At 33.6% G+C, this 22,836-nt stretch overlaps 5 protein-coding genes across 6 annotated transcripts in view; 2 read left to right on the top strand and 3 right to left on the bottom strand.

Annotated features, from left to right (window-relative positions):
• Positions 1–945, bottom strand: part of sema4ab (sema domain, immunoglobulin domain (Ig), transmembrane domain (TM) and short cytoplasmic domain, (semaphorin) 4Ab) — a 110,508-nt gene extending 109,563 nt beyond the window's left edge. The window contains exon 1 of the mRNA XM_065293785.2: positions 807–945. The gene's annotated coding sequence lies outside the window, so the exon portion shown is untranslated. The remainder of the gene's footprint in view (positions 1–806) is intronic.
• Positions 38–2,567, top strand: LOC135773723 (uncharacterized). The gene is made up of 6 exons (XM_065283469.1): positions 38–228; positions 383–685; positions 771–1,070; positions 1,982–2,080; positions 2,235–2,263; positions 2,499–2,567. Exons 1-6 carry the CDS (start codon positions 171–173, stop codon positions 2,565–2,567), a joined length of 858 nt encoding a protein of 285 aa, XP_065139541.1. The 5' UTR covers positions 38–170.
• Positions 2,568–5,483: 2,916 nt separating this feature from the next.
• On the top strand, positions 5,484–10,113 carry LOC135783562 (uncharacterized). Its single transcript, XM_065294322.2, has 8 exons — positions 5,484–6,163; positions 6,299–6,601; positions 6,687–6,986; positions 7,148–7,255; positions 8,232–8,259; positions 8,340–8,380; positions 8,520–8,560; positions 9,141–10,113. The coding sequence occupies exons 1-8, from the start codon at positions 6,106–6,108 to the stop codon at positions 9,177–9,179; spliced, it is 918 nt and encodes a 305-aa protein (XP_065150394.1). The 5' UTR covers positions 5,484–6,105; the 3' UTR covers positions 9,180–10,113.
• A 3,474-nt stretch (positions 10,114–13,587) lies between these two features.
• Positions 13,588–16,795, bottom strand: LOC135772867 (immunoglobulin kappa light chain). The gene is made up of 4 exons (XM_065282434.2): positions 16,622–16,795; positions 15,482–15,790; positions 14,080–14,385; positions 13,588–13,982 (listed from the first exon to the last, which is right to left on the bottom strand). Exons 1-4 carry the CDS (start codon positions 16,668–16,670, stop codon positions 13,876–13,878), a joined length of 771 nt encoding a protein of 256 aa, XP_065138506.1. The 5' UTR covers positions 16,671–16,795; the 3' UTR covers positions 13,588–13,875.
• Positions 16,796–20,150: 3,355 nt separating this feature from the next.
• LOC135783637 (uncharacterized) lies at positions 20,151–22,822 on the bottom strand. Of its 2 annotated transcripts, none has more exons than XM_065294397.2 (4): positions 21,681–22,822; positions 21,168–21,404; positions 20,531–20,824; positions 20,151–20,395 (listed from the first exon to the last, which is right to left on the bottom strand). In XM_065294397.2, the coding sequence occupies exons 1-4, from the start codon at positions 21,727–21,729 to the stop codon at positions 20,277–20,279; spliced, it is 699 nt and encodes a 232-aa protein (XP_065150469.1). In that variant the 5' UTR covers positions 21,730–22,822; the 3' UTR covers positions 20,151–20,276. The 2 variants fall into 2 exon arrangements, with proteins under 2 accessions (XP_065150469.1, XP_065150467.1); XM_065294395.2 differs by having other exon boundaries at positions 21,096–21,404; positions 21,681–22,819.
• Between the last annotated feature and the right edge of the window lie 14 nt (positions 22,823–22,836).

Here is a 22,836-nt window from a genome sequence, read left to right as displayed (position 1 = left end):
TTTGTGGTTTTGTTATAACAAAACCACAAATGTTTGTAAGGTTGCAAGTAGGGTCCACCCACTGCATGAATAGATTTTTTGCACTAATAGGAACTCTTGCATTGGGTGCCTTTAATCATTAAGACTACATTAAGGTAAAGGAAAGTACATCATCCACGTTAAAAGTTACCATGTGTTCCTGGATGTGCTGTTGGCTGATGCTATGTTTTTGCATTTCTGCTTTAAATTGTAAGTAATTAAAAACAAAATTAAATTAAAATATCATAAGTTTAATCAATTACGCGAGTCATAATAAAATAATAAAATGTCTTTAAACCATATGTTTAAATGTCAGCATAATTGCATCTGTATAAATGTTAATGCAATTTATTCTCATTTGCAGCGAACATCTTGACTCAATCTCCAGGACTCATACACGTGTCAATGGGTAACACAGTTGAATTAAAGTGTACATTTGAAAAGAAAGTTGACTTCTGTTATACCACCTCTTGGTATAAAATAAATCCAAGAACGAATAAACTTGTGCCAATAACGTATATCAGGTCTGAAAGCGATGAGGAAGATGATAAAACTTGCATTTTAAAAATCAAAAACTTGACCCCGAAGGATTCAGGCAGGTATTATTGCAATGGCCAGCATAATTCATTTACTTTTATCGGCAGTGGAAGCAAGGTGATCGTTACAGGTAATTCAGGAGGAAATAATTACCAACAATATTGTTGATAAAATAACCCTTTCACTTGATGACTTAAATTAGTTTTCTTTTATAGATCACTCTGAACCAAAACTATCCATCCTCTACTCACCCAATGAGATGGATACATCAGTGGTCTCACTGCAGTGCCTTGTAAGTGGAGTTGTCCCGTTTCAGGTCCGTGTGTTCTGGATGATCGGTGATAAAGAGCGCACTGGATGGACCGAGTCAGCCTGGACAGACGACACAGATTCAGCCACAGAGTTCATTCGTGCTCATCTTTCTCTGCCTGTAGAGGAGTGGAACAGCGGCGATGAAATTAACTGCACTGCTGAATATGATGGCAAAAACATCTCTAAAGCTCTGATAAAATGGGGTACGTGAACTTTGAAAGTCAGAGAAACAACGATTGAAAGGTTAGGCCCACGAATTAGTCCACAATTTTTTCCCAGAAAGGTAGAACAATCAATATTATCATATTAATAAATGTTTGTATGCTCCTTGCCAAATATAACCGATAGTGCAGGAAAAGAGTTGAAAGGGAGTGAAAAAATAACAAAGAGGGACAGTAAATTTGGATAGTTTTTTGTCTTTATTTGTTTTTTGTCTTTATTATCATGGGTACAAATTCGGTGTAAGTGGCTTAACTGTTCCCATTAATAATAAATTATTCAATAGGCTAATTTTCTGTTAATGTCGAGTTGCATATCATTGTTCAATACTTTACTGTTATTGTCTTGTTACATAACTTTAATATACTTCATACAATTCTTCTGAGCTCACATTTATGTATCAGCTCAGGCATGGACAATGGTCTCGAAATTAAGTAAGTTGAAGAATTTAATAGAACGTCAACAAGCATCTCTAAAAGTCTTAAAGGGATAGTTCACCCAAAAATAAAAATTCTTTCAAAGATAAAAATTCTTTCATCATTTACTCACTCATGTTGTTTCAAACCTGTATACATTTCTTTGTTCTGATGAACACGAAGGAAGATATTTTGAGGAATGAATGTCTGTAACCAAACCGATCATGAGCCCCATTAATTTCCATAGAAGGAAAAAAGAACACTATGGAAATGAATCAGGGTCATGAACGGTTTGGTTACAAACATTCCTCAAAATATCTTCCTCCATGTTTATTAGGAAAAAAATTTATACAGGTTTGTAACAACATGAGAGTGAGAAAATGATGATGAATCTTAAAAATATTTAAAACCATTTTACAAAACATACTTTATCAGTAATTATTTCATTTCTCAATTAACACACAAATTTTACTTTTCAGACTCCGATTCAGCCTGTGGACCATTGCTGTATGTGGGGCCTGTAGCAGCATTTCTTATCATTGTTCTGATAATTATCACATTTACTTATTTATGCCGAGGTAAAAACACAACATGTTACAAAGCCGAATAAAGTTTCCTTGTGCACATCAGGGGATATTTAGGCCTACTTACTTACTTTGGCAAAACAAAATTAAAGCACAAATGTTAATTCTGAAAAATTTAAATGTGTTATTGAATTGTTTATTATTTCAGGTCTGGAGGATAAACATGCTTTAACCACGGTAATGTCTGTCATTATTACATTCAAATGTTCTCTATTGCAGCTAAATTTAAGTTCAGCTCATGTACATTTTGCATATACTGTAACAGCATTATACTATTCACCTTCCTTACTGGAACAACATAAGAAGCAGAATAACAGATAGGCTTTATCAATTAGCATTTCATTCAGACAAGGAATTTTATTTTAGGTCTATGATTTACATTTATTTCACTAATGACTTCTTTCTTCAACAGGAAGTTGAATATAGGATCGAATTTGGGCCTCGATTTGCACCTGAATTAGATGACGGACTACAAATGTAAACATTACGTTTTCAGTTTTGGTAAAAGGTTTATGGCTATGTCTTAAAGTTTTTTTTGTCTATAAACTGTAAAAGTAAGGGAATATGGTTAAGTTCACTGGTATGTTTGTTTTGTTTGTGTTCATTAAAAGTAAAAATACAACAGTGGATAAGGAATAAAAATAATACATGCATTTGATGTATGTGAAATAGAGTAAATTATGTTTGTAAGTATGGAAATGAACAAAGATAAATCACAGATTTTTGGAGAGAAACACAATGCTATAAAATAAAAACAAATGAACAATCATTCAACAATCGTTTTTGGATTTTCTGCCTTTGTTATATTTGCAAAAGTTATTAAAAACTGTTAACATTAGCCTGCTAATTTTTGGCCATTAATGTCAGACGTTTTCAAACATGACGGCAACTTCCATGTAAGGAGATACGCGATGTATGTAGATAAAAACGGCTAATACTAAAATAATAAAAACAATACAGTTCATTATGTAAGGTCTTTATACACCACTGATAATATAGTTATGTAAATTATATTGTATTTCTGTCAAGTGATCCTTCTAAAAGTTACACAATGCACCTTTAAGTAGCCTATATTGCAACCAACCTTGACAACACTGCAGTGTTTTGCAAAATGAATACCCTGAAATACTCCAGCTTTAATTTCATAAAAAATGGCATGATAAATACTGAAACATGATATTCTATTAAAATGGTAATATTATGACGTTAGGAATAATTAAACAAACAAACAAACAAACAAAATGGTCATATTCATAAAGTGTTATGTTTACCGTGATACTGCATTTAAAGGGAATTGATGTGTGAAAAGAAACTGATGTGAGTTTGTGAAGAAAGGTGTGGGTGTTGACCTTCTTTTCTCATCATGTTGTCCTTTCATCTCACTTACGAGTGGTTAGAAACACAATGCTGTATAATAAATACAAATGTAAACAATCATTCAACCATCGTTTTGGATTTTCTGCCTTTGTTATTTTGCGCAAAAGTTATTAAAAACTGTTAACAGTAGCCTGCTAATTTTTGGCCATTAATGTCAGACGTTTTCAGTCATAAGATTTAGGGTACACAGGATGAAATTTTGTGCGTAAAACTTTTGTAGGCCTATGTGTAAGGTAACCCCCATACCCCCCCCCCCCCCAAACAACTACTACAAATGAATTTCACACAAATGGACTGGTATATAAGAAAAAGTTAAATGCCTCACTGAACCTTACACAATTTTAAGACACCTTACTTACCCCCTGGTGGCTGGCTGCAGTACAAGTCATTAACCTCGCCCTCTCCATGCAAATAAATGGTCTATGTCAAAATAAAAACATAAATTACACTTCCAAATTTTTTTCCTTTAAGTTGTTATTATGCTGATATATGTTTAATTATTCATTTGTGTGATAAGTTTCATTTTATCTAATTTGATGCTATTAAAACGAGTCATGTCGTTATGATTGACATTTGTGATTGACAGCTTCTCTGAGTGGACTTGATTGAAGATTGAAGATATAACTAACTATTAAGTTTCGATTTCTGTGTTATTTCACACTGACAAAATGAGTTGTATTAACCTATAGCAAGCCAGTCAAATGATACGTTCAAGGGGCATAGTTGAATTGGGCGCGCAAGCATTTGGGTGGAAGTTTGATACCACGGCTCCGCCTCTGGCTCCAACGATTCCTTCTGTTCACACCTTGGCTCCAAACCGACATTTTTGCGTAACATGTCAGCGCCCATTGCTGTACATTTTAAGTTCAGTTCATTACAATGGAAGGAAACGGCGTTGCCTTGGCTCCAAACTGACGTTTTTACGTAACATGGCGGCGACCATGGTCGGACATTTTGGCTTCAATAGAGGGTATGCACATGATGTCACTGTCAGCGAGAGGGACTTTTAATGTAATTAGGTATTAAATACATTTTAAAATGCAGTATTAAAGAATGATGTGATGTGTGTTTACCATCATTTCTCAAAATATCTTCTTTTGTGTTCATCAGAAAAAAGAAATTCATACAGGTTTAGAACAACATGAGGGTGAGTAAATAATGACAAAATTTTCATTTTAAAGTGAACTATCCCTTTAAGAATACCCAGCCATTTTGTTGCACGTTTTGCCACTCAACAGGGCGAGCTCTCGTGTGGTCACGTGGAAAAGTGACGTCAATGCATACCATCTATTCCAGTGTTCTTCACTCCCAACCCTGCTGGAGAGCCGGTGCTCTGCAGAGTTTAGCTCCAAACTTAATCAAACACACGGCCTTTAGCCGTTACTTATTACAGCACAGCCTCTTGTACCTTATTGCTTACAGTGTTTTGCAAGCTAAAATGAATACTCTGAAATACCCGAGGTGTCATGTAATAAAACACGACACAATAAATACTGAAACATGATATTATGTTAAAATGGTAATATTATGGCGTTAAGAATAATTAAACAAACAAAATGGTCATATTCATAAAGTGTTATGTTTACCGCGATACTGCATACATTAAACGGGAATTGATGTGTGTAAAGAAACTAATGTGAGTTTGTGAAGAAAGTTGTGGGTGTTGAGCATTGACCTTCTTTTCTCATCATGTTGTCCTTTCATCTCACTTACGAGTGGTTAGATCACAACAAACAACAGCATCCAGAAGATTGTCTAGTTAACCAACACAACTGAACACCTGCTCTGTCCGCATTGTCCCCTTACAGCAAAAAAAGATTTTTAAATATAATTTTAAATATATTTCAAATAATGGCCAAAAAATATATGTATTGAAATATATTTTTCAAATATGTTTACAAAAATGTATTTTTCATCAATATTTTTAGCCTTTTTTATATTTTGAAATATATATTAAAGCATTTATATTCACGTTGCATTGTAAGAAAAACTTATGTTACAACAACATGCAGGTTAAAAAATATTACAATTTAAGATATTTTCAACAGCAAAATATACTTATAAATGTATATTTTATACCTACTTACACTTTTATACTCTTTCTTTGCATTGAACATTTAATACTGATTTGTATTTAGAATAGATATAGGCCAGAAATTTTACATTGAATGGTAAGTTGCTTTGGATAAACGAATCTGTCAAATGCATAAATGTAGATAAAATACTGTTACTTATCACTTAACATCTTGGAGCTTAATGTGGCTTTGCTGTATATAGAGTAAAACATAGACTAAAACTGTTTTTCAAGGTAATGCACCAAGCAGTTAAGAGATGAATGTGATCAAACCATAGCCCATTATCCTGAATCACTTAATTAAATGCAAGCTACATACTATAGTATAAAGGCACTCACAACATGTTTCCCAAAAAGTATCATGATCAACATAGCAAGCCAGTACCTTCATACAAAGCTGTAATGTGCCACTTGCTTTTGTGGTTTTGTCAAAATGAATGCTGGGTCCACCCACTGGAGAGTTGTGTAAGGATTTTTTTCTCTTTGCAGCCCATTTGCGTTCTCTCACTGTGTTTAACATCAAGATTGCATTCCTTTAAAAGGAAATTGACTCTGTAAAACAGTAAACATGTGTATCTGGATGTGCTCTTGGCTACTGTTATGTTTTTGCATTTCTGCTACACATGGTAAGTCATTCTTATCACAATAAAATCAAGTCAGCCATAAGATGTGACTCATAAATGAAAAATATTAACTATTTATTTTAAATGTCAGACTGTGTGGAAATGTTATTTATTAATATAATTTATTCTCATTTGCAGCGAACATCTTGACTCAATCTCCAGGACTCATACACGTGTCAATGGGTAACACAGTTAAATTAAAGTGTACATTTGAAAACAAAGTTAACTTCTGTTATACCACCTCTTGGTATAAAATAAATCCAAGAACGAATAAACTTGTGCCGATAACGTATATCAGGTCTGAAAGCGATGAGGAAGATGATAAAACTTGCATTTTAAGAATCAAAAACTTGACCCTAAAGGATTCAGGCATGTATTATTGCAATGGCCAGCATAATTCAATAACTTTTATCGGAAGTGGAAGCAAGGTGATCATTACAGGTAATTCAGGAGGAAATAATTACCAACAATACTGTTGATAAAATAACCCTTTCACTTGATGACTTAACTTAGTTTTCTTTTATAGATCACTCTGAACCAAAACTATCCATCCTCTACTCACCCAATGAGATGGATACATCAGTGGTCCCACTGCAGTGCCTTGTGAGTGGAGTTGTCCCGTCTAAGGTCCGTGTGGTCTGGATGATCGGTGAAAAAGAGCGCGCTGGATGGACCGAGTCAGCCTGGACAGACGACACAGATTCAGCCACAGAGTTCACTCGTGCTCATCTTTCTCTACCTGTAGAGGAGTGGAACAGCGGTGATGAAATTAACTGCACTGCTGTTTATGATGGCAAAAACATCTCCAAAACTCTGATAAAATGGGGTACGTGAACACTTAAAGTGTCAGAGAAACAACGGGAGAAAGGTTTTAGGCCTGAGTGTGATTACTTTCATAAGTTTTAGAATATGCCCAAAGTTGAATCAAGCAATTCAACAACAATAAAGTGATATGTGTACTTATGGCTGTACTCTGATCATCACCAGAACATCCAGGATCCAAACAAATGTGCTCGTTGCTTCTGTTCGGCGGCTGCGGAGCTGCAGCCCTTAGCTTGGTTGTAACCATTTTGATCTCTGTGTCTTTATACCGAGGTAAGCCCTTAACGGTTTAAATTTGACATATTTTAATTCCTAATTAAATTCCTTTAAACTAGCTGAATTAGCCTAATAAGTCATTTAAATGTTGTGACTAGTTAGAAGTTGATATAAATTATAAAAATAAAGTTGTACCAACTTAAGTCCATTCAACTTTATATTACCAACTCCTTAACAGTCAAAAAGTTTAAATTATTTGTTAATTCAAGTTGTTTAAACTTTAAAATTTTACAGTGTGGGGCAAGTTGTTACATTCCTTACTTCAGTAAACATATAAAAAGGATACAGTAAGCTGAACGGTAGATTTCTGTGATAATATGGTTTAGCCCATCTGACTACATGAGGTAAATCACAAGAACCTTACTAGAAGTCAAATTAACAGTAAAAAAGCTAACATAAATGTTTTTTTTTCAAACCACATGATAAAATAATAAATTGCACATAATTGTAACTTTTAAAAATGTGTTAACTTGCCCCAACCTACACTGAAAAAAATGATTCATTCAATTTACAATTTATTTTTTAAGGTAAGTGGTTGCAATCAATTTATTTAAGCTACATTTATACGAAAAAATTAGAATGGCAAAACAAAACAAATAATGTTTGTTTAAATGTAGCTTAAATAAATTGATTGCAACCACTTACCTTAAAAAAATGAGTAAATTGAATGAATATTATTTTTTTAGTGTAGCATTAACTGTATAAATTATCTTTGTATTATTTCAAGTAAAAAATCTGCCTTTATATTATATTGTTGAACTTTTCTTGCCTGTATGTTAGTGTGGTTTTACTTTTTTCACTCCTACACAGCTATTACAAAGATATTGTGACACTTAATTTAAATGTTTCAATCATTATGGAGATTATTATTCTTGGTTTATCTGTTTTGAATATAATGCTGTATAAATGCTGTATAAACACTGTGTCATGTTTTTAATTCAAGCACATTAACCTATTCCATATCAATTTTCAGAAATGCATGTGTCAAAAACATCCAGAGGGTCAGTATTTTATACTCCAAACAATATCATGAATCTATGGTAAAAAAAAAAGAATCAATAACAACTGTCTTTTTTCTCAGGTTAAAACGAAAAGATGCGCATTACAAAATTTCTAGCTTTGGTAATATGACCTTTTATCATAAACCTGCATCGCTCAATAGGACTGTTTTGTGTATCACAGTAAATGTGCTAAGTCTATCTGTACAGTACAAACTGCCAACATATAATGATTGTCTCTTTATATTTGTCCCTTTTAACAGATAAAAAGAGTACACTGAGAGAAGAGAGTTCATCTGTAGTGGTAAGAGGACAAGAAATTATATTTGATGAAATATAGCTAAACTTTTTGCTGTGTATAAAGATCGGAGTGTGCTATAACACATTTGAATGTCTGGAACAGTGTTTTGTGTCTTTTTAATATATTTTGGAAATCTATAATTTATTACACTGCAATTTAGCGTCATAAAACCTTGCTATATTATATTACAACATGGATTAGACGGCCATCATTTATTTTTTTAAGTAATCATATTTCGTTTAAAACTTTAATAAACATTACATGTTTTTTTTAAAACATTTCTTGTTTAAACATTTCTTGTCCATATAACATCACAAATACAATTATTATTAATTAATTAGTACATTATCATTTTTATTATTAATTATATGTAACATTTTATAAATTGAACATTAGTGAAAAGTTTTCTGTATATTTATGAATGTTAGTGCCAAATCAATTTTTTAATAATGACGATACTTTAGATCTTTTAGATACTTTTGTGTGTATAAGTTGCTTTTTTTCAGAGTAGAACAGTGTGTTAGTCCTTTAAGGTATAACATTTCATTTGTAGTCATACACAAATTTTTTTTTCTTTTTTCAGGGTGTCAGCGTAGACCATCAGCTGATGGAAAAGTGTTGAAATAAAATGTAAGAAAGAAAACGTGTATCCCAATAAATTTTAGATACATTTGTAATATTAAGTCGAGCTTGATATTGCCATTTGGTTGGCCATCAAACACTTTTCAGTTCTTTCACAATCCTTTTGCCAGATTTTTTCATATGTCTGCATTAAAATATTTGAAATTATTGTGGCAAGCAAGAGATATAGCTTATCAGTAGCTTACTGTCAGTTGAAAGAGACATAAAATAAAATAACTGTTTTACATGAGTCCTATACAGATAAAATATTAAACTGTTATGGTGAATACCCCTTTATCTGATCAGCAGTTTCAATAGGTTGCAAACATGTTAAGAAGAAACTGCTATATCATCTGTTTTGGGGTATAATATATGACAGTGAAACAAGATTACTTGTTTTGTTTTGACAGGACACACGATGTTAATCAGAAGCTTAAGTCTTTATGTACAATACTACACTATAAACAATCTTGATCTAGTGTTCATATGCATGTACTATAGGTTTTTCTGTCAAGGGGTGGAAAACCACAGTGCATGGCAAAAAAATGTATGGCCGTCTCACTGTAGCCTTATACTCTCTGTGTTTTGTGGTTAAACCTAAGATCCTGCATAAACAGGATGTTAGAGACGAGGGCCTCATGACACGGATCTTAACACCTGCTTGCAATGTCCATTTGCAACAACTTTCCTGTAATTACTCAATCACTTACATAAAACGTTTTACATGGTTCATTATGTTTTACTGTTGGTAACAGGAGAGTGCGTTGACTACAATTCTGATTTATTTTTCTCTTTTCTGTTAGGCAGTATTCATAGTATTTATTATGCACATCTTAAAGTACTTTGTGTTAATGTAATTAAATATACATAAACATATATTTTGTGTATGTACTGTATTGCAAATAAAATTTATTATTATTTACTTTTGGTGATTTGTGATTGGTTACTCTTTGAACAATTACTCAGAATGATGTACTAATAAACAGGATTAAATGCAAGTCACCCCATTTCTACTGCAATTAAACTGCATTTATATAATCTACCACCTATGACCTGGTGTGTCCACGTATCACATTTTTTGTTGTTTGCGCCATAATACTTAATTCTGTGTAACTGGAACCTGTTGTACACAAACGTGGACAATTACATTGCTTCATGTTCAAAGAAAAATATTTGATTAATATATTTATTGGTTCTTCCTAACTGAAAGAAATCTAAAATGCAAGCCAAACCAAAGCTCGGGTTTTAGGAGGTTAACATCAAAAAGTATAGTTCATATGTGATATTGCCGCATCTTAAGTGCAGGGTGGAGAAACTATATTGTTTGTTTGTTAAAACGAAGATGTAGGCGTTGCACATTGACCTTCTTCTGTTTGCCCTGCTGCTTTATTCATCTCACGTGTGGTTAGATCAAAACAAGAAACAGCATAGCAGATTTACAGAAGATGGTCAAAAAAGGACACAGTTATGCATGAAATTGAACACCTTAGCCTGCATCAGTGGTTCTTAAACTTTTCCTTGTGTAGAGTGCATTTCGTTGCACCCCCTAAAAAATAAAAAATCATGACATAAAACAACAAACTTATATATTTAAAAATGTATGTATTTTATAAAATGTTATAAAACTGGAAGCCCCCAAGCTCAATCTCGCAACCCACAGTTTGAAAACCACTGGCCTGGATTGACATTTCTGCTATAAATGTGCTAAATAGGGAGGGCAAACAAACTTTTCCTGAGGTTCTCAACTGTTTCAATTCAAGGCCTCCCTATTGTCCAAAACAACAATTGAAGGCCAACTAACCATCATAATTTTTAAGCAAAAATAAATAAATAAAATAAAAATACCGTAGATCTTGGCATGACTAGACAGATGTATTTGTGACAAAAATAACACAACATTAAGAACTATATTGATTTTAAGTTGCTTTAGCTTACTTTAATGCTTGTTTTGTTTTATTTTTAATAATTTTATGTATCTTGAGGCCCACTTGAAAGTTTGTAAAACCCACCATTGGGGCCCGCCCCTTGAATGAGAAACACGTAATAATCTTTGGATAACATTCTGTACAGTAGGTGTCTGTTGCCATCAAATAGTTTAGCAACAAAAGCATGCATAGAGTACACTATCAGATAAAAATGTCCTTTTTGTTTGCGCGGTGATACCCTAAAAGGTTCCTTTATGTACTTTTACGGGTATACAACAGATTGAAATGTTGTACCTTTTGGTGTTCAATATTATAATTTGAGAACATATTGTGTATTATTTCAAATCACCCTTAGCAAATAACATTGATAAATATTCAGTTATTTAAATCTGAAATTGTGCCAAAGTAATTTAGGGTTTCTATAGAAAACTAACTCAGTAACACTTTACAATAAGGTCTCATTTGTTAACATTAAATAATGCATTAGCTATATGAATGGTATTTTTGCAGCATTTATTTTTTGTTAATTTACTTAACGATAAACACAATTTTTTCCAATATTTTACTATGTTCTTGCCTCAACTTAGACAAATTAATACATACCTATTTTTTCCCCATTCATTCCTTAGGATCCAAACAAACGTTTTATTTTGTGGCACCATACTTACTCGTGTAACTACTCATCTTTAAATAGGGAAAACATGGACGAGTTTGGTGGCTTCTAATTTCATCCCTGTTTGGAGCCATAGGAATGAATGGGGCTAGGCTAAATGGCTAACACATATACAACGTGCTGTACAAAGATTAAAAGTGCATGCATTGAAAAATGTAGGTATGTATTAATTTGTCCAAGTTGAGGTAAGAACATAGTAAAATATAGAAAAATGGTGGTGTCTTCCTTTAATATTAATGAAAATGTTTATTCATGTTAGTTCATTGTACATTAAGGTATACAGATAAGTTGTTGGATTTTTAAATGTTTAAAATGTACTAGATTAACATGATTAATAATTGCCCATGATTAATAAAAAAACCCTTCTAAAATCAATAATCCAGATTAGTCAAAGAGACCAGCAAAGACCAACTGTTTAAGCTGTTTTTCCCCACTACTGCTACTACATATCGGGGTTGCCCTATAATGCTACATAACCACCTAAAACAACCAGAGCACCCATGTTTGTCAATTCTTTGTTTCACCACATGAGGGAGGCCCACGTTGTATACGACAAAGTAAGTTCACCTACTTGTATTTATAAAAAATCACTACATACTTTAATCACTCCTTAAGCATATTTAATAACATTGTGTAAAAAGTGCTTCAATGTTTGCAACTAGGACAATGGCTCACACTGCATTAAAGCCTATGGATTAAAGCCTATGGATCACACAAGGATTAAAGCATATGTCGTGCTTTTCTCTGTTTACATGATCCTATCTGTGTCAGATGTGAGATTTTTGTGACCATCTATATAATAGTGGCATGAAAATGCATAATGATATATGCATTGTGAGGAATTAAACATCTTTAAAGGGATAGTTCACCCAAAAAGGAAAATTCTGTCATCATTTACTAACTCTCATGTTGTTACAAACCTGAATAAATTTCTTGTTCTGATGAACACAAAAGAAGATATTTTGAGAAATGTTTGTAACCAACCCATTGGTGGACCCCATTCACTTCTATAGTATTCTTTTTTCCTATTATGGAAGTGAATGGGGTCCACGAACAGTTTGGTTTCAAACATTTCTAACAATATCTTCCTTCGTGTTTATCAGAACAAATAAATTTATGGGGGTTTGTAACAACATGAGAGTGTGTAAATGATGACAGAATTTTCATTTTTGGGTGAACTATCCCTTTAAAGAAGAAACAATGCCATAAGGACTTACATTAGTTGCTTGCTTGAGAAGCGTAAATACTACTTGGTTTAAAGGGGACAGAAAATGAAAACCATTATTACTTTGTCTTTGTTGAATAATGGTAGTCTACCTGCATTCACGAGCATACAAAAAGTGCTAGACATGCTAAACATCTCAGTCTCATAGAAATTCCTCTAGAAATGTCAGCCAGAAAACGGCCCAATCTGAAAAACTGATGCTTATGACATCACAGGCATCTCACCGCCCCTCCACTTTAAAATAATTGGCTACATTTTTTGAGTGGCAGCAAAGTCAGCCAATCAGTAATGAGATTGCAAGTTAAGCCAGTAGGGGGAGCCAAATAGGTGCAAAACCACTTGTTTAAAATCCCCCACCCTAATAGAGCTATCTGAGAGGGGTTTTTAGGAAGCTTCTAAGGGATTACAGACCCAAACAAAAATTTTTTTGTTTACATGTCACATCATAGAACAAGGATAAATACCCCGTTCAATCATTCTATGTCACCTTTAAATTAATCAATGATCAAATAATTAGTTTACACAAAAAGTCAGATAACCATAAAGATCAAATAAAATCTTTTATTATTATTTTTTGTTGGTGTTTTATTTCATTGGAGATCAGTGTCGATTCAGTCATAACATATGCCTTTACATTATTACACTTATGCTATTTGTATTTATGATAATGACAATATGCCTGTTATTAATGTTTCCCTTTTCTCCTTTGTCAAATTACAACTAAATAGGGCTAAATGATTTATTTGTTTTTTTACCTGATCTAATTATATAGCTGTTCCTATGTTTGTGTGTCAAACAATTAATTAATGATTTATTATTATTTGATGTAAACCATGTTTACATATTAAATTGTGTAATAAAATGTTTTTGTGATTTAGTAGTATTCAGTTATTATCAATAATACAATAAAAAAGAAGAGAACGGCAACCAGTGCTACAATTCGTGGTATACTGATGAGTGTGTAACAGAGGTCCTGGATATCTGAAAAAAAAAATAATTAAACTGTGAAAAACTATAATAATTACACAAAAGTTTTTTTATGTCATTAAAGAGAGTAAATTTCAGAGAGTCTATTTACCGTTAAAATGCAGAGTTTTGATAAACGTCTGTCCGCCAAACATCACAACACATGCACAGTCTCCTGCTGACCTCCACTCTTTTTCTAATAATGTGATATGATTCACAGTTTTCCCTGATGAGTTCTCTCTGTTTCGCTCCCGAATACTCCCAATCTGTCCATTCACCCTATTACTGCCTATGAGCCAGTACGCATGGACCTGTGATGGAGCAAATTGCTCAATTACACACTGAAGAGTCACAGTAGAGTCGTGACCATTGCTGCTGGCAAATGCCATAATTTCAATAGATGGCATCAACACTGTCTCTGCAATAAACAACAACACGTCAATAAAATACTTTTAGATCGCATTTGGTGTACACTTTCATCATTATATTAAAATGCCACCACATTATCTTCTTTAACAGTATGTGTATGTAACAGTGGCGACTCGTGCTCACCCGAGGGGCGCTAATTCAAAATATGTGTTTGTTGCGTCATGTAAACCATGTGCATCACGTGTTTTGTCAAAATAAGATAAAAATAAAATGCATGCAAGACACTCCCTTACAAGTAAACTCTGATTATGCATGAGATTATGCGAGTATCTGGCAAACGCGAGCGTTTCTTTTATCATAAACCCTTTAGACGCGTCTGCAGCAGGCACTTATTTTGACAAGACACGTGATGCACACAGGATGCGCAGAACACATATTTTGAAAAAAGGAACCACACAAGATGGGCTACATACACGTTGTGACGAGCACCCTCAAAAAAAAGTTCACCGTCCGCCACTGGTATGTAATCTGGACCACAAAACCAGGGTCTTTCAGATGATGTATACATCTAAAAAAAAATGCCCTTATGACTGGTTTTGTGGTCCAAGGTCACATACTGTATGGGGCTCAATATTGTGAGACTTTAGAAAGCCCATACATACACCATTAAAGTATGCAAATGACTCCAGTGCGTTATTATGAATCTTTTGAAGCAGAACAAAGCATTTGTAAGAGAAAATAATGAATATTTTGAGCTTACTTAGTGAATGATATGTTGCATATTTATAGAAACATATATATCAGTGGGAAAATTTTCGTAGGCTGGCAACACGTCAATAACTTTGAATCTCATTTGTTCTTTTAATGAAACATGTATATGAAAACAGTCACAACATCTCCCACATAATAAGAAAAAAATGACGGCATTTTAATATAAAATTAGTTTTGTATGTTCAACTAAAGAAAGGAAGTCTTGTACATCTATGATGGCATAAGGGTTAGAGAGAGAACTGAGCTTATTTTCATATTTGGGTGGACTTTTCCTTAATAAAAGGAATACAATCCCAGTTACGTATTAAAACATGAGCCTTCAAACAAACAAGAACGATTTACTGTATTAGGTTGTAGTTGGGAATTTTTATTACCTTTAACAATGACAGTTGTGCCATTCCCAAGGTACATTTGCTCACGGTCTAAAACGATGCAGTAATATGTCCCAGAATCCTGTTCTGTTGCATTGTAGACTGAAACTGAACACACTGAGCTCTGCACCCGAGTTGTACTCTGAAGAGGAACCGGTACAGTGTGCGTCTCTCCATTCACTGGATCCACTCTGAGCCAAGCCACTGTGTGACATAATGACTGCACCTCATTCAGGTGGCAGTATATGGTCACTGTATCGCTCGACCTCACATCCACTGACGGGGGAAACTGAGAAACTGTACCGGCCGTCACTGAAAAAGCAGTCACATCCCAAAATGCTCATTTGAAAATAAAACAACTATTGCATGCCTCACAAAACATACCAATTCTACATACAAATATAACATACACTATGGCTTACGTGAATCTGGTCGTAAGGGAAAAAAATTTTTAATTGAGATTTATACATCAGGTACATCAAGCTGAATAAGCTTTCTATTGATGTATGGTTCATTAGGATAGGACAATATTTGGCCAAGATACAAATGTCTGAAAATCTGGAATCTGAAGGTGCAAAAAATCTAAATATTGAGAAAATAACTCTAACTGATGCATCCACTTACAAAAATAAAGTTTTGATATATGTATGGTACACTAAATATATTTTTGGTACTAAATAGCACTAAAAGCTTGTAATCTACAGGAACCATTTTAGTGCTATATAGCACCTATTAAGAACCATACATGGGTGATATAGCACCACTATACAGTAGCACCAGATACGGTTCTATATAGCACAATAGGGTTCTACACAGCTACTACAAAATGGTTCCCATATGATTACGAACCAAGGAACCAGTTTTAGTGCTATTTATCAGCATTTGTTTTTTTTAGAGTGTAGGAAATTTACAAAGTAATTGGAACATAACCTATAATTATTATCTTAATGATTTTTGGCATAGAAAAATATATAATTTTGACCCATACAGTGTATTGTTGGCTATTGCTATAAATTTACCCTTGCAATTTAAGACTGTGGAATTGGAATCTAAATATTGGAATAAACAACTTCTGTAGTTTAAACATCTATAATGTTATACATTAAAACATAAAGAATAAAGTTTTAAAATATGGTTACTTACCTTTTAGAGATATTACACAGAACAGGACAATATAAAGTAGGCCATGCATGCTGTCTGTGGACTTTACAAGTCAAAACATCTGAGAGAAATGTGCTGAGAGTAAGACATCACCCGCCTTTTCCTGTCTGTCCATGTTTGTTCATTCAGCACTTGTTGATGAAAAACACATCGAAGCTAAACCTGACAGTAGTTAAAGGGGACATATCATGAAAATCTGACTTTTTTCATGTTTAAGTGCTATAATTGGGTCCCCAGTGCTTCTATCAACCTAAAAAGATGTGAAAAAGATCAACCCAGTAAGTTAGTTTTGGTAAACCATCCTCTGTAAGCATGTAAAAAAGGTCATTGAAATTTTGCTCCCCTTGTGATGTCAGAAGGGGATAATACTGCCCCTTAATCTGCACTATCCAACCATTGCACTGCCATTTAGTGCAGAGATCAACTCATTTGCTTTTAAAGGACACACCTTAAAACGGCACATTTTTGCTCACACCTACACTGTCAAAAATAAAGGTACAAAGCCGTCACTGAGGCAGTACCCTTAAAAAAGGTCCTAATATTTACCATTTAGGTACAAATATGTACCTTTAAAGGTACATATTGGAAGTTCAAAGTACTAATATGCACTCTTTGGGTACAAAGGTGTACCTTTTTGAAAGAGTACTGTCCCAGTGAGAACTTTTGGACCTTTATTTCTGAGAGTCTAAGTGGCAATTTTCTATTCCAAGAATGTGACCAGATGAAAACCCCTATTTTCTGTTACAAACTTTCACATAGCATCTTTAAGTTACAATAACATAAAAAATTCAAATCCATAATTTGATTTATTTTTAAAGTTTTTTTTTCAAAATGCTATAAATCTATTGAATCAATATATAAATGTGCATTCATCTTTGCCATGATATATTGATTTAGTTGAGTGGTATACACTGATAAAAAAAACATTAATTGCATTTATCAAAACACTTACTTTGTCATTGCTGCTGTCATCCTTGGGACGTCGTCGCTGAACTTTTTGACAGCGATCAGCTGTAAAATGTTTTGGTCCTGCTCGATTTTTGTTGACTTAGAGTAAAATAATGGAAAGTTTTTTATAAGATCCCCTGAGGTCAATGTTTTAGCACGACAGCTTGATGCTGTCGTGTGAGAACAAGAAACAGCCGGCACTTTTCTGTCGCCCGAGTGGCTTACGTTTCTTCCCCACCACAGAAAACCACAACATGTTTATCAATGCCATCAAAAGTATTATTTTGTTTTGTTTATTTGTTGATCACGAAGTACAAAGTAGATGAGGAAAACTAGGATTCTGCGTGTATTCAGCGTGTGTGGAATGGTGCGCTGTGATTTGTTGAGGGTATTTATTGCATTCTGCAAAGAAGAAAGAGTTGCGTTTTGGGGAAAAAGGAAGTAAAGATGACAAAATAACATGACGGATATCAAATTTTGTGTAAAATTAAGAATTTACTTTTTAATACTGACCTGATATAATACTGATTTTGGTGATACCTTTTTTTTAAATGGCGTTTATCGCGTTTTGGAGCCAAACTATATGTATACACACACACATACATACATCCAACATTTTTGCCTGCCAGGACAGGGAGTAGAAACCGGAAGCAACAGGCAGGAGAAAGGGGAATGGGATCAGGAAGAAACCTCAAGACAGGACTTGAACTCAGGTCACCAAACACTACTGCATAATATGTCGGCAAACTGCCCGCAAGGATATGGCTCTGATGTGTTCATTGTTCTTATATTATGATTCAAAATCATTGGCCCCTGTATAAATTGATACTTTATGCCAAAATACTACAGTTATTGTTATTACTTTAGACAAACAAAGAAGTTATTAAAATGACAGAATCATTCTGAAAGCTTATTACATTGTTTGAAGGGGAGCCCCATATTTATTATGGTTTAACAGTAAAAGTTAGTTATTTTTAAAGCACCACTAGAATTTAGATCTTAAAGAGTAACTAAACCCTAAACCAACTTTTTTTTAGTTAATGATCTGTAAGAATGGGGCTTTATTAGTGCTGTTCATTGATTTTAGTACATTTAGTACATTTTTTGACATTTGGATATAAAGTGTTTCAATACAATATAAGTGCTGCCCTCTTTAGGTTGAACGGTGGCTACTGCAGTTGAATTTTCCTATTGGATGCTGGGTCCAAAAAATGACTCGTGACGTAAGCAGATTCAAGCTCACCACGCCTTTGTTACGATCTCACCACACACTTGGTACGAGCTTAGTTCGTCCCCTCTATCTCCTTTGGGATTTGCCCACTTTCCTTGCATTTTTCAAATATTGCCAGTGGGTGGAGTCAGGCTCTGACCAGGGGTTTATTTACGCTTTAAAGAAATTGTCAATTAGGCTACAGTAAATTATTTCAGTAAATTATTTGGGGCAGTACCCTTTAAAAAAGCCTTATGGATAATTTAGGTACTGATATGTAAACATTTGATACCAGTGTGTACCTTTAAAGCACTAACATTTTGTACCAATATGTATCTGAGGTTTTTCTTTAGTTATACATTTTGAAAGGCTACTGCCTCAGTGACAGGGGCTTTTTTCTGACAGTGTGAGGCAAAGATGAGTGAAGCAATAATAAATCATTACTAAATTCTTGATCAGTTACGATGTATTTCATAATTTTATTGAACAAAATGACATATTTACTCACACATTTATATGTCCTGGGTACAAAACTTCACCAGCACCTCATGCTTCTGACATTTTTCATTTCAATAACATCAGCATTTCTCTTGTTCCACTTAAAACTTCGAGGTGTAAAATGTTTCACCTCTGTGGTTTTTTTGTCAGCTTTTGAGATTTTCCACTGACAAAGCAGTGTGTGGACATCAACACAAATGAGGGTGAAGTCCAAATCACCTTTTTGTGTTGCATGCAACCATGCCACAAAGAGGACAAGGTAACATTCTGCCTCAAGAAGAGAAAAAAATCACTTTCTTTTTGTGACCCTGTCACACATGACAAAAGATTCACAAAGCACAATATCTAAGTGCACTGCTCCAGACAGGTTGCTAATTCCTTGGCCAGCAACATATGGCTTAAAAATGATATTAATTATTGTTACTATTAATATCATCACTGTAAAAAGTGAAAAAAGATACTTGGTAACACTTCTCACTTTAAGTGAAAATTTTTGGGTGAATTTTTTTTTTAAATGATTTCAATTGGTAACACTCAAAATAATGTAAGCTTTTTAACCTAAATTTTCTACTTAAATAAAAAATACTAATTAAAGTAGCCATTTTTTAAAGTTAACCCAACTTTCACTATTTAATGTGTAAAAGATACAAAACTGCATATGGTTCATTTATTTACGCTTTTTAGCGCACATTTTATTGATTTAAATAAAGTTGATGTAACAGTACATTATTTAATTAAACAAGAAGATAAATGGTGAGCTTAAGTAAAAAATATTAATATTTTTACTTAAAATTAGCATTTTACAACAAATACATCAAAATCCTGAACAAATATATTGTGAGGAACATATAGTTACATAAAAAAATGCATTAAATAAATTTTCTAAAAATTACACATTGTTCAAGTCAATACATTATGAAATACCAAAATAAGCCATATTTTTATAAATATAAAAAACTGATCATTAAAATGATTATAGACTTATTGTATAGTTTGTTTCCTCCTTTTATAGGCCATCAATGTTATCAAAGTTAATAGAGCAAAAATGATACACAAAGAGACATATGTGTATTTTATAGCACGGCACCCGTTCAACGCATCTGCAAAAAGAAATTTTGAATGAGTACATATCAGGAAGGAAAACAGGAAAGACAAAAAGTATTATAAAAAAAATAAATAATGCTATTTAAATAAATACACTGCAGATTTAAAAAATATGTTGTAATATTGTATACCATGTCTCTGAAGTGTCTTGGTATAGTTTTGTCCCATGAAGTTGACCTTGCACACACATTGCACATTTCTTTCCCACTCTTCAGCCGTTATGAGGATTTGGTTTCTTGTGATTTGTACGGCATCATTATGCCTGTGTGTCCAAACGGACTGTCCCTTCTCTTTTCTCCCCTCTATAACCCATGACACATATTCCTGAAAGCCTTCGATCCCGGTCACAACACACTGAAGAGGAACGAAAGGACCGTCCTGGATCAGTGGTGAAAGAATATCGATAAGAGGCAAATTGATGTGTTCTGAAAACAGATAAGGAAAATCATTTTTTCTAACAAAAAACAATCACAGGAAAAGTGTGCAAAATTTATGTATTATAATTAGTGCAAATTAAAAATAAATAACAATTTCTAAGCTTAGTAGCATCTGTGATTGGTGGAAACAAATCACAGTTACTCATTCATTTCATTTCAGAAAGTAATAAGAACTATGCAATGCAAAACTGTCCAAACAAAATATGTCATTTAAAATTAGAAATTGCACATGTGTTTTTTAAGCTTAATCAGATCTCACCTTTAACAACCACTCGTGAACCATTGCCAATATGAGCGAAGCGCCCGTGCACAGCTGTGCAGTAGTATATACCAGAGTCATGCACTGTTGAATTAGCAATAAGAGCGGTGCAAACACTGGATGGCTGATCAGGATTAATTTGAACTCTGTCAGTAAGACTGATCGCTGCTTTCTCCGGGTCGACTCTCAGCCAGACCACTGTTGAACACGGCGAGTACAGCTCCACAATATTACAATGTAAAATAACATCATCTCCGGCCATCACCTCGGCCACTCTTGGCCACTGAGTTACAATGAACGGCTTTGCCACTGTAAGAGAAAGATAAATATTAATGTTGTTTGTGTAGATACTTTTGTACTAATGTGTAACTCTTTGTATTGTCACTCCCTAACAAGAAGTTAAAGGTAGAAAAATGACTGCCTAATAATGTTTTAAATAAAAAAGTATTGTCTGTACTTCTTAGATAAAATATAAGGATACAGATTGGTACAGGTAAACATAAATATAAGAATTTTATAAATTCTTGAGACTGAAATTGAGTAAATTACAGTAGAATAAAAAAACGGCTATGAAAGTTACTTTACCTGTTTCCATAGTAAAAGATAACCAAACTGTCAGCAGCCAGATGCCCATCTTAACACTCTCACACAACTCATTCGACACTACTGTTGTTCTTCCTTTCAGCAATGTTCTCACATATTCAATGACTCACTACAGCAAACACAGGATACTCAAAAGTAACACATCTCTCCTGTTAACTTTTCTCTATGTCAACACATTATTTTGAGCATCATTTGAGATTCTGTCGACATGTTTTTGACTTTTTCTTTTAATGTAGTGGGGCTATATGAACTCTTACTCAAGTAATGTTTAACTTTATTTGTTAATGTTTTAATATTTGCTTATGTTCATATGGGCCTGATATTTGATAATAAAGATTATTTCACTTTCTTAATTTGCTTTTACTTGATTCCTCCATCCTTGCATCCTTACTTTGCATCCTATAATGGGGTGGAGGCGAGGAAGGAAAACGAGCATGCAAGAATAATAAATGAAAAGCACCACAGGTTTCATGTCATCCCAGGCATTGCTAAGTTACAGCCTCATGTCTAAACATGAATGCATTTGATACTTTTATCCAAACAACTGACAGTGCATTCAAGCAATAACTTTTTGATGTGTATGTCAATATGAGGGTTTGGTTCCAAAACGAGATAACTCTTTTTAATATGTTTGTCAAAACATGTTTATTATTATGTTATGTTTTTATTGTGCTACTGTATTTTTTGTTATGTTGTTATAAAGGCTTAAATCCAAACAAACCAACTGCAGTTTGATTGATATTAATTGAAATGCACATTTAAAAAACAAGATTTTTGAAGAAAAAAACCCCAGAGTTATCTCGTTTTGAAACCAAACTCTTCATATGCTTGTTCCCTGCAATCGAATCATTGTGCTAGCTTAGCTTACACAGTGATGATCCACCAATCGAGCTAAAAACACCTCACAGTCATGATCTGGTTGTGATTTAATTGTCAGTATTGTTGATGTAATATATTATATGAGAAGACTTTTAATAACTTTTAATCATGAGTTTCTTTAAATCCTCCTTACAAAATTAAACAACAACCCTATGCAAACAAAACTATGTTAACAGGAAAATATAATCCAAGTAAAGCCTTTTTTTTATTTTGTTGTATCTTTAGGCCACTAGGTGGCACCGACTTCAAAAATGCAGTT

The sequence above is a fragment of the Paramisgurnus dabryanus genome, chromosome 19, assembly GCF_030506205.2.
Source record: "Paramisgurnus dabryanus chromosome 19, PD_genome_1.1, whole genome shotgun sequence".
Lineage (NCBI taxonomy): Eukaryota > Metazoa > Chordata > Actinopteri > Cypriniformes > Cobitidae > Paramisgurnus > Paramisgurnus dabryanus.
The sequence above is the reverse complement of the archived record's forward strand: the minus strand, read 5'-3'. Positions and strand labels throughout refer to the sequence as shown.